General features: G+C 37.1%; 1 protein-coding gene across 2 annotated transcripts in view; it reads left to right on the top strand.

Annotated features, from left to right (window-relative positions):
* The window catches only part of CNTNAP2 (contactin associated protein 2), a 2,024,023-nt gene that overhangs the window by 612,846 nt on the left and 1,398,696 nt on the right, over window positions 1-12,481 (top strand). For both annotated transcript variants that reach the window (XM_067041938.1, XM_067041937.1), the window contains one exon: window positions 11,349-11,459. In XM_067041938.1, coding sequence (XP_066898039.1) covers window positions 11,349-11,459 — 111 coding nt within the window. The remainder of the gene's footprint in view (window positions 1-11,348; window positions 11,460-12,481) is intronic.

The raw sequence follows: 12,481 nt of genomic DNA, 5'->3' as shown, positions 1-12,481 counted from the left end.
TTCCTTTTTTCACTTACTGATTTTCATTGCATATCAGGTAAAATATGTCCACTCAGTTGATTTAGTTCTAAATTCATTACCTTTAACTTTTACCTAAATTAGCATTTGATGGCAAACTAATTGTACTTCTCTTCATGACCGCTAAGTTCTTTGTGGAGTGGGTAAAGGAAACTAAATCCATTCTTCCATACATTGTATGAAAGGACAATTAATTCTCAACTTAACTACATAATCTGTTTTACCAATGAGCTAATACTCTTGCATTTTCTGTGCAGGAATTTAACCCTGCTATGCAGATGCAGATATAAATAATAAACATCCCTATATAAAATTAAATACACAAAAACAATATTTATTTTTATTTTAAAACAGAAGGCAATATTTGTATGGGCATTTCTGTGATAGGTCAAAGACCTATCAAAGACCAGATGGTAAATGTTCTTGCTTATTTAAACATATATGTTATATTAATGTAGTGTGTGTGTGTGTGTGTGTGTGTGTGTGTGTGTGTGTGTGTGTGTGTAGACTTGTAACAGTGATTACTTCTATGGATTATGAAAGTCCTTTTTATCTCTGTATTCTATGATATTTTATAGGATCAGGAAAATAAATGGATCTTATTTCTAGTGACACAGAGTAGGCCAGGGAAATTGGAGAAGGTCCGCAAAGCAAGGTATGAATCAGAAGAGTGGGAGGCAAATACGATGGAAGCGAAGATATATCAACTAGGAGATGAGTTGGAGTCCTTGGTGGTTTTGCCCTAAGGAGGAGCAAACATTTTTCTAGAATGCTCCTATAACACGGACTTTTTTAACCATTTACTTTCTATTGCTATGATATAAAAAATCACAGAAAAGCTGACCCAAAGCTAGACATTTGAAGTAATGGAAAAACTGAGGAGACTCTGGATAAGACAGAAGCTAGTCATCCAAATTCTGGCCCTTAGGAATAAAATCTCGATTTTTTTATTGTGAAGAGCATGCTCTTTCTTCCATGTGCTAATATTGGGAAAACCTCAGCCTAATACTACCTTTGAAAGTCACAACTATCCCAAGAAAATATTTATCAGACCAGGTTAAGTTAAAATAACTGAACTTGAAAAAAATTTAAAAATACTGGAATAGAAAGTCTTATTTATAATATTTCCTGTACTTGCCATACATTCAAGGAATAATACAATACTTATATTTCAAAATACATCTGTAAATTATTATTAAATTTAAAGACATTTGGCTTCCAGATAGGATTACACTCTTTCCATAGAGAGAAGTAATTGGGGTATGGGATTTCCACAGATGACACGCGGGATGAGCTCAGTTTGTTTTGTTTTTCAAATAGAATGCTAAAGTTAGCAAAGTCCTGAGGTGAAAAATACAGAGCCTATTCAAGTAATGCGTGTCAAGGAAAGAAGGCAAAGCACCATGTTTCTAAGTGCATCAAAACAAAATACTTCTGTAAGCAGTGGCCCAAGTTTATAGGGAGTAAAAATAGTGGATCTGCCACAGCTGTAAAGAAACACTGTGAAGTTATTGTTAGTGCTGTCTTCCCTCCTTCCTTCTTTCCTTCCTTCTCTCCCTTCCTCCCTCCCTTCCTTCCTTGTTCTCTCCTCTTTATTGAGAGGAAAATTTTTTAAAAACACACACAAGGAATCATAATCTTGGGAATAAAGTCTCTAAAATAAAGAAGTACTAGATCCCATACAAGTCTTATGGTCCAAGTGTGGAAACTGATGCTTCTTATAATTTGTGAAGAATCGAAGGGGTAATATTAACCTCAGTGATTACTCAGGAAGCACCTGAGTCATGACTTCAGTCTCCTTTTCATTCAAATCCTGAAACTATCCACTAGGCTAGACAAGAAATAACACCTCATTTGTCCAAAGGATCTTCCACTGGCTTTGAAGCAAAGTAACAACAGAAAGCATGCTTTGTCTAGAAAGTCAGGGAGATGGTACAGAGGATAACATTGTCATCAGTAGGTGGGTACACAGGTAGTTGCTTTCTCAGCTGGTGAGGACAACAGTTGGCTATGTTTGGGCATCTGTGTGAACAGACAGAGCATCAGGAAATTCAGGATCAGGAGGCACGATGCAGTCCTGGAGCATCGAGATGGGGATCCAGACTCCAGACACTGAAATGAGCGTCAGGGGAAGAGAGACCATCTCTGGAGGAAATGAGATGCTGCTAGGGAATTAGCACAGACGTTTAGCTTGGATTTGAAGATAGTTTTGGCCGTAAGGAGCAAGGCAGGAGGCTATTGATTGGAAACAGAAGAGTTTAGGGGGAGGTCTGGCCTCTTAAACTTTCCCTGACAATGGAGAGGAAGGGTCATAAAACCTGAGGCAGGAAGAGTAATGTAGCTCCAGCTTCAAAAGTTAGGAATTGAATGCACAGGATGTAAGGAGACCAATGAGTTATGTATTCCCCTGAGAATATGCCTTTTCCAGTTTGTTTGTTTGTTTTCCTAAATACGAATCAAAGCTATTGCTAGAATTTCCATCCTGATAGCACTGTTTGGTTTTGGAGTCCTTTGCTAGTCTTAATTGTTTTCTGGGTATCTGGCTTGTATTTCCAAATGTGTGATATAAAACATGTATTTAAGTGCTATACTTTTCAAAGATGTGTTATGAAAAATTTTCCAACATTATTTTTCAATCACAGATACAACTGAATGATACTCTGATGTCAATTACATCTGTTCTGAAGTCATTTGATCTTGCAAATTCCCGTCCATACTGCTTGCCAGTAGAGATCTCTCTTGGCCACACTGTCGTAGGTGAAGGGCAACAGCCACTTCCTCTCTCTTCACCAGTCATTTCCTCTCTTCCAGCTTGAATTCGTACAGAATTCTTACAGCTAGTCTGCAGACTGACTGAAATTGTATGAAAATAAAACTCAAGGCCCATCTGCTCCTCTAGTTTTCATCCAAGATTCCCTGGAATAGAAGTACACTGGAGACCGAATATTTTCCATAACTGTGTGGCTGTAGTTTTGGAAGACATCCTAGTATGGGAGAATACAATACTAAATTATTTCAAATGTTAGCATTCTCTCTCTATTACTACTACTACTACTACTACTACTATAAAAATTTTAACTTTGGGGATTTACTTGATTTCCTTATATTTAATGTCTGCAGAATATTGAGACACATGTTCTAGAACAACAAGCAAGCTGTCTCTTTGGAAGATGGAATGTGTAATAAATATTATTACAGTTGGAGATAAAAATGGATAGTTCATCATCACAGTCAGTCTGGCAATATGGGCACACGTGGAGTGCAGACAACCATCTCCAGGAAATTTTATCCCGTTGTAGTCTCCATGATTTTGCCTAAGCTTTCCTCTCTCGACAGTGTCTCAACCCTTTTCATCTATATGCCCTCAGTTCTTCAGGTCGTATTCATTATTTGTATGTTACCTGTTACCGTAATTGATCTTTAATCTTTCTTCTTCATGGATACGTGGAATATTTATTATAGTAAACCAGAGGTTGGAAAACTTTTTCTGTAAAAGGTCACATAGTGAATAGTTTCGCTTTGGAGGCCATATAGTCTCTCTTTTTTTAACACCTTTATTGGAGTATAATTGCTTTACAATAGTGTGTTAGTTTCTACTTTATAACAAAGTGAATCAACTATACATATACATATATCCCCATGTCTCTTCTCTCTTGCATCTCCCTCCCACCCTCCCTATCCCACCCGTCTAGGTGGTCACAAAGCACTGAGCTGATCTCCCTGTGCTATGTGGCTGCTCCCCACTAGCTATTGATTTTTTTTACATTTGGTAGTGTATATATGTCCGTGCAATTCTCTCACTTTGCGCCAGCTTACCCTTCTCCCTCCCCCTGTCCTCAAGTACATTCTCTAGTAGGTCAGCGTCTTTATTCCCATCCTGCCCCTAGGTGCTTCATAACCATTTTTTTGTTTGTTTTTTTAGATTCCATATATATGTGTTAGCATATGGTATTTGTTTATCTCTTTCTGACTTACTTCACTCTGTATGACAGACTCTAGGTCCATCCACCTCACTGCAAATAACTCAATTTTGTTTCTTTTTGTTTTGTTTTGTTTTTGTTTTTGTTTTTTGTTTTTTGCGGTACATGGGCCTCTCACTGTTGTGGCCTCTCCCATTGTGGAGCACAGGCTCCGGACGCGCAGGCTCGGCAGCCATGGCCCACAGGCCCAGCCGCTCCACAGCAAGTGGGATCTTCCCGGACCAGGGCACGAACCCGTGTCCCCTGCATCGGCAGGTGGACTCTCAACCACTGCGCCACCAGGGACCCCTCGTTCCTTTTTATGGCTGGTAATATTCCATTGTATATATGTGCCACATCTTCTTTATCCATTCATCTATCGATGGACAGTTACGTTGCTTCCATTTCCTGGCTATTGTAAATAGACCTGCAATGAACGTTGTGGTACATGACTCATTTTGAATTATGGTTTTCTCAGGGCATACGCCCAATAGTGGGATTGCTGGGTCGTGTGGTAGTTCTATTTTTAGTTTTTTAAGGAACTTCCATACTGTTATCCATAGTGGCTGTATCAATTTACATTCCCACCAACAGTGCAAGAGTGTTCCCTTTTCTCCACACCATCTCCAGCATTTATGGTTTGTAGATTTTTTGATGATGGCCATTCTGACTGGTGTGAGGTGATACCTCATTGTAGTTTTGATTTGCATTTCTCTAATGATTAGTGATGTTGAGCATCCTTTCATGTGTTTGTTGGCAATCTGTATATCTTCTTTGGAGAAATGTCTATTTAGTTCTTCTGCCCATTTTTGGATTGGGTTGTTTGTTTGTTTGATATTGAGCTGCATGAGCTGCTTGTAAATTTTGGAGATTAATCCTTTGTCAGTTGCTTCATTTGCAAACACTTTCTCATATTCTGAGGGTTGTCTTTTCATCTTCTTTATGGTTTCCTTTGCTGTGCAAAAGCTTTTAAGTTTCACTAGATCCCATTTGTTTATTTTTGTTTTTATTTCCATTTCTCTAGGAGGTGTGTCAAAAAGGATCTTGCTGTGATTGATGTCATAGAGTGTTCTGCCTATGTTTTCCTCTAAGAGTTTGATAGTGTCTGGCCTTACATTTAGGTCTTTAATCCATTTTGAGTTTATTTTTGTGTATGGTGTTAGGGAGTGTTCTAATTTCATACTTTTACATGTAGCTGTCCAGTTTTCCCAACACCACTTATTGAAGAGGCTATCTTTCTCCCTTGTATATTCTTGCCTCCTTTATCAAAACTAAGGTGACCATATGTGTGTAGGTTTATCTCTGGGCTTTCTATCCCGTTCCATTGATCTATATTTCTGTTTTTGTGCCAGTATTGTACTGTCCTGATGACTGTAGCTTTGTAGTATAGTCTGAAGTCAGGGAGCCTGATTCCTCCAGCTCTGTTTTTCTTTCTCAAGATTGCTATGGCTATTTGGGGTCTTTTGTGTTTCCATACAAATTGTGAAATTTTTTGTTCTAGTTCTGTGAAAAATGCCATTGGTAGTTTGATAGGGATTGCATTGAATCTGTAGATTGCTTTGGGTAGTAGAGTCATTTTCACAAGGTTGATTCTTCCAATCCAAGAACATGATGTATCTCTCCATCTGTTTGTATCATCTTTAATTTCTTTCATCAGTGTCTTATAGTTTTCTGCATATAGGTCTTTTGTATCCTTAGGTAGGTTTATTCCTAGGTATTTTATTCTTTTTGTTGCAGTGGTAAGTGGGAGTGTTTCCTTAATTTCTCTTTCAGATTTTTCATCATTAATGTGTAGGAATGCCAGAGATTTCTGTGCATTAATTTTGTATCCTGCTACTTTACCAAATTCATTGATTAGCTCTAGTAGTTTTCTGGTAGCATATTTAGGATTCTCTATATGTAGTATCATGTCATCTGCAAACAATGACAGCTTTACTTCTTTTCTGATTTCGATTCCTTTTATTTCTCTTTCTTCTCTGATTGCTGTGGCTAAAACTTCCAAAACTATGTTGAATCATAGTGGTGAGAGTGGGCAACCTTGTCTTGTTCCTGATCTTAGTGGAAATGGTTTCAGTTTTTCACCATTGAGGTCTATGTTGGCTGCGGGTTTGTCATATATGGCCTTTATTATGTTTAGGTAAGTTTCCTCTATGCCTACTTTCTGGAGGATTTTTATCATAAATTGTTGTTGAATTTTGTCCAAAGCTTTTTCTGCATCTATTGAGATGATCATACGGTTTTTATTCTTCAATTTGTTAATATGGTGTATCACATTGATTGATTTGCATATATTGAAGAATCCTTGTATTCCTGAGCTCAACCCCACTTGGTCATGGTGTATGATCCTTTTAATGTGTTGCTGGATTCTGTTTGCTAGTATTTTGTTGAGGATTTTTGCATCTATGTTCATCAGTGATATTGGCCTGTAGTTTTCTTTCTTTGTGACATCTTTGTCTGGTTTTTGTATCAGGGTGATGGCGACCTCGTAGAATGAGTTTGGGAGTGTTCCTCCCTCTGCTGTATTTTGGAAGAGTTTGAGAAGGATAGGTGTTAGCTCTATTCTAAATGTTTGATAGAATTTGCCTGTGAAGACATCTGGTCCTGGGCTTTTGTTTTTTGGAGTATTTTTAATCACAGTTTCAACTTCAGTGCTTGTGATTGGTCTGTTCATATTTTCTGTTTCTTCCTGGTTCAGTCTCAGAAGCTTGTGCTTTTCTCAGAATTTGTTCATTTCCTTCAGGTTGTCCATTTTATTGGCATATAGTTGCTTGTAGTAATCTCTCATGATCCTTTGTATTTCTGCAGTGTCAGTTGTTACTTCTTTTTTATTTCTAATTCTATTGATTTGAGTCTTCTCTCTTTTTTTCCTGATGAGTCTGGCTAATGGTTTATCAATTTTGTTTATCTTCTCAAAGAACTAGCTTTTAGTTTTATTGATCTTTGCTATTGTTTTCTTTATTTCTTTTTCATTTATTTCTGATCTGATGTTTATGACTTCTTTCCTTCTGCTAACTTTGGGTTGTTTTTTTTTTTGTTTTTCTTTCTCTAATTGCTTTAGGTGTAAGGTTAGGTTGTTTATTTGAGATGTTTCATGTTTCTTGTTTCTTGAGGTAGGATTGTATTGCTATAAACTTCCCTCTTAGAACTGCTTTTGCTGCATCCCATAAGTGGAGGCCGTATAGTCTCGTTTTGTGACATTGTGCTGCCCTGTGAATGTAGCCGCATACAATACATAAATGAGTGAGTGGGGCTGTTCTCCAACACAACTTTACTTACAAAAGCAAGCATTGGGCCAGATTTGACCTGTGGGATATAGTTGTGGACTCCTGTGCTTGACAATGCTCAGGGGTTTTAGGGCTTGCGAGAAACTTAGCTAATTTCTTCATATTATATGTGAATCATCTGTAGAAAGGGGGTAACTGACATTCTCAAGGTCGCACACTTAGGACAGAGCAAGTAGTGACAAGGAAGTCACCTAAAAATCAGCCCAGCATTTTTAACTTATTTGTTACTTTCAGTACTTGATTATATTCTATTCAGCATTGAATTACAAACTGGTGATATTATTCTCTTGTTTCATGTTTAATTACTTTATGTGGGTCCATATATTATTGCATCTCATGAGGGGATGGGAGGTAGATAGATGATAGATAGATAGATAGATAGATAGATAGATAGATGATAGATAGATAGATAGATAGATAGAAAGGTGATACATAGGTAGATTTTATTGCCCAAACTTGTTAAAACAGTACGGAGCATAGAGTAAGATCTCAAGAAATATTTGTGGTTAAAGTCTTCCAGGAGAACATACAGTTATGTAGCATTTTTCTTAATTACATGGTTATAGATTTTGTCTCAGTTTAGAAGATTGTGAGGTTGCTGATGCTTAAATTCTGATAATAAGTTTATAGTCACCTTTTTAAAAAAAAGCAAATAGGGCTTCCCTGGTGGCACAGTGGTTGAGCGTCCACCTGCCGATGCAGGGGACACGGGTTCGTACCCTGGTCCGGGAAGATCCCACATGCCGCGGAACGGCTGGGCCTGTGAGCCATGGCCGCTGAGCCTGTGCGTCCAGAGCCTGTGCTCCACAACAGGAGAGGCCACAACAGTGAGAGGCCCGCATACCGCAAAAAAAAAAAAAAAAAGCAAATAATCTTTAATATACTCTTATCTTTCCTGATTCAAGTTTTATTCTAATTTTGTTATTTTGATTTATATGGGTTTTAAAAATCAGTGAAAAAATTTTAATTTGGTATGAAGATGATTAATTTGTTATGGAAGTCAAAAATTTTTTTTAATATAATAAGGGTAAACTGTTTTCAAGTTTTATAACTGCTATATTTAAATTCTAAATTTAAACTAGCTAATGGATCACTTAATTATTTATCAACTTCATTTTAATCATTTTCCATGTGTAACATGTAACTATATATGCATTGAATGTATAATTCCTTATTACCAGGTATAAGCTAGCCTTATTGAGCAGGTTTAGACTAGAAGAGGTTTCTCCTGAAACGATCCTGTTGATTTCTAGCAGAGCTCACTTCCTCTTTTCCTTCAAATTACTACTCAGATGTCACCTGATCAAAGGGATTTTTCTTGACTGGGCAGCAAAAACAGCAACTCTCTCAACCTCCACCCCACCGCCCAAACTCCTTGCCCCCTCTTTCATATTTAGTGTCTCTCTGTAGTATTTTTCACCATCTCATACTATAAATTAACCTTTATGTTTTTACCTGTTTGTTTTTGTTTTAGTTATTTTTAGTTTCTGCTGGAACAGAAATTATATGAGGACAGGAATGTTGTCAGTTTCATGTACTGCTGCATTTCCTGTCCCTTGCACAGCACAGCTTATTTTTTACATATTTATTTATTTATTTTATTTTATTTTATTTTTTATTGAAGTATAGTTGATTTACAATGTTGTCTTAGTTTCAGGTGTTCAGCAAAGAGTGATTCATAAATAAATATATATATATGTTCTTTTTCCAAATCTTTTCCCTTATAGGTTATTACAGAATATTGAGTATAGTTCTCTGTGCTATAAAGTAGGTATTTGTTGGTTATTGGTTATTTATTTTGTATGTAGTAGTGTTTATATGTCATAGATTCTTATTTTATATGAATGAGTACAATAAAAATAAATGAACATTAGCACATTCTTAATATAATGGAAAGTTTTGAAGTAACGATTACTCCTTAAAGTTAAATGCAGAATTTACATCAAAAGACTGTACAAAGTTAGACTGAGTCAGAAGTTAGGAAATCAAAGTTTTATATGTGTGCTCACTGGCATCTAAACTGAATAGTAAATTTTTAGACAATTAATATGAAATCCTTCACTGTGGATTCTTACTTTGTGAATTGATACTTGTAAAATAAATTTTATGTTCATAGTTTCATTCTTTTATATTTAACTTTCCAGGGACTATATTCATACACACATTCATATTTTTCAGAGGCACTTGCAGCAGAACTAAGAAAAATAAGAACTCTAACTATGATTTACAAGGATGGATGTGTTCATTTTAACTTCAGTTTTGTACACACTTGAGTGGTAAGATAATGAATAATAATTCATTTCCCCAGTATCACTGGGGACTTCACTCCACTTGAGTGACTTCTCAAGAAAACTAGTTCATTCCTTCTACTGCTAGTTTTTTTTTCCTGTTTATGAATATCTGAGAGAGCAGCCATTCTAGAAAATACAGTGTAGTTCTGTATCATATTAAACAGAATACTGAACACGTGTAAACACTTGCTGGGGATTTAAGACCATCTCTCTAAAAGTTAGGTGTTGTACCATGTTGTAATTCAGCATCGTGCTTCAAGACTCTGAGTCTGTTGGGTTTAGTTGTTGTTGTTGTTGTTTTTCATTCATTTATCCCCCCTCCCTCCCTCCCTCCCTTCCTTCCTTCTACAAATGTTGTAAGAGCGTGTGCCAAGTGCCAGGTACTGTTCAGATCACTGGAAAGTAAGCATTAAACAAACTATCAAAAACTTTATTCCGTAGAGCTTCCAATCGAGTGGAAGAGAAAAGCAACCAAACAATTGAATGAGTGAGAACACAACGTGTCAGGGGGCTCTAAATGCTATGAAGGAAAATAAAGCTGGAAGTGGATACAGAGAGTGAGAGCAGTGCAGTATTCGTGTAGCTGGGTGGACTAGGAAAGCTCCTCTGCGTTTTGAGAGATAACACTGAGAAGAGCCTGGGGGAGGTGAGGGACGAGGCTTGTGGTCGCTGGAAGAGTAACAGCGAAGGCCAGGGCAGGAGCAGGTCTGTTGTTGCAGTTAGAAGGAAAGGGTGGCTGGACAGCAAAACACAAGGATGCTGGAAGATGTGATGAGTGCAGGGACCGCTGTGGACCATTGGAGGACGTTGCACTTCATTCCAAGTGACTGAGAACAGGAGCCAGGGGATGTTTTGAGTGCAGGAGCCACCTTACCCACCTATATTTTTAAAACTGTCCCTTTGGCTACTGTGTACAGAAGGACTATAGCAAGGGAGGAAGCAGGAAGGCTATTCAGTCTTTCACAGCAGTGATCGCGGATGGCTTCTTGGACCAGATGACCAGGTGACATGAGGTGGTAGGATTTGCGATATTCCAGTCTGAGAAGACATGGACCTTGGTGCAGTCTCCCAGAGAGTGAGAGGAGACTAGAAAGAACCCCAAGAGTTGAGTCCTGGGCCCTTTAACATTTAGACATTAGGAAGGTGAGAACAATCCATCAAAGTGGAATGGGGGAGTCAGCAGTAGTAAGGGAGGAGGGAAAGAAAGTTAATGGCAGTGTAGAAGCCAAGAGAGGAGTAGAATTGAGGGAACACCAGGTTCCAGTGCAGTTGATTAGTCAAGTATGATGGGAACTGATTAATTTTTTTAGACAGCAGTGCTTTTCATGTTGGTGGTTTTCTTGTCTTCTCTCACTGACACCTCTTTCCTAATCTTTTAGTTTGGATATTATTCCTCCTGGTCTTCCCTCCTTCAGTCTCCATGTTTCTAACCCCAAATCCCTACAATGAATAAATAACTGAAGATTTTTAAGAGTTGCCAGATTCCAAAGCTTGGGAAATAAACAACCACAATGTTATTCATGATTCTGAGATAGCAGGCCTGCGTTGAGGCCCCTCAGAATAAAACACTCTCTCATAGTTATAATGCTTGAGAATCAGAAGGTGGTTTAAACTGTGCCTGTGGTTTATTAGAATTATCATAGTTGAGTTACTGAAATTCCAATCATTTGCTAAATAGATTTTAAATTTTGTACTATATTCAGTGATTATTTTAACAAATGATTTTAACAAATGATTTTATCTAATGAATATTTAAAGATCTTTATTGAATCTCTCTCTCTCTCTTGTCTTTTCAGAAAAATGTGATGAGCCACTTGTGTCTGGACTCCCCCATGTCGCTTTCAGCAGTTCATCCTCTATGTCTGGGAGCTATTCTCCTGGCTATGCCAAGATCAACAAGCGAGGGGGTAAGGCGACTTTCATTTCATTTGTCGACAAATGTGTTGAAGGAGAACATGTTATATTTACAACTGCATTTCTAAAATATATTTTATTGTACAACAGCTATTAGCTGGCACCCAAAATCATTCTCCCCACTTTTGTTAACAGAGACATAGACACTTACTATAAAACTCTTTTGTAGCCACTATTGTGGAGTGATACAGAAAAAAATGGGCTAGAAATAAGAGATGGTAAATTAAAGAGGAAGGATTTGGGGAGTTGCATATGATAATGAATTCAAAATGACATAAAAATTCTGAGTTAAGGAAAGTCTTGTTAATCAGAAAATCATTTAGAAAGAAGTTAAAAAAGAATTGGTTCCAAATATGTGTACCATGCACGAAAAAGAATACTTTGAATTAACTGGTTTTTTTTCCCTTTTTATTAATGTACACACTTAGTTTCTATTGAAAATGCAGGATGCAAAAATATGACCCTTTGCAGTTTCTCCCCCAGCACACAGAATTTAGCTTTGTTACTAAAGCCATGTAAAAATTTGTTTACATTTGCAGCTAAAATTTGACTTTTGGACTTTAAAGTCATGGTATTAATTAGTAAATGATGATTTCAAAGTAGACAGTAGTTGATAGAGAATAAAAGAAGATGATTAAGAACAGAAACTTAAAACTCTTTTGCTTCAAAGGAATGCTGATATAAATATCAATGAACAACAGCTTGGAAAGAAACAATATTTTCTTGGATAAATATGTATCGACTAACAAAGACCATAATTTTTTTTTCAGTAAAACAGGAAATACTAAGCTTAAATCACAACCAATTCAGGGAAAAAATGTGAAAAAATAAAGAAGGAAGGAAAAGGAGGGAGAGGAAAAAATATAAACAAAGGTGAAAAAACAGAGAACAGGGGAAAGCCCAAAAGGGGGAGAAAAAAGAAGAAGGGAAGAAAGAAAAAAATATCGGAAAAGAGAGAAAAAAATATCAGAGAGATTCAGAAAGACCAGAAGGGAGAAGAAAACATGTAAAGGAA

Source organism: Kogia breviceps, chromosome 9 (assembly GCF_026419965.1).
Source record: "Kogia breviceps isolate mKogBre1 chromosome 9, mKogBre1 haplotype 1, whole genome shotgun sequence".
Classification (NCBI taxonomy): Eukaryota; Metazoa; Chordata; class Mammalia; order Artiodactyla; family Physeteridae; genus Kogia; species Kogia breviceps.
Note: the sequence above shows the minus strand (reverse complement) of the source record. Positions and strands in the feature narration are given on the sequence as shown.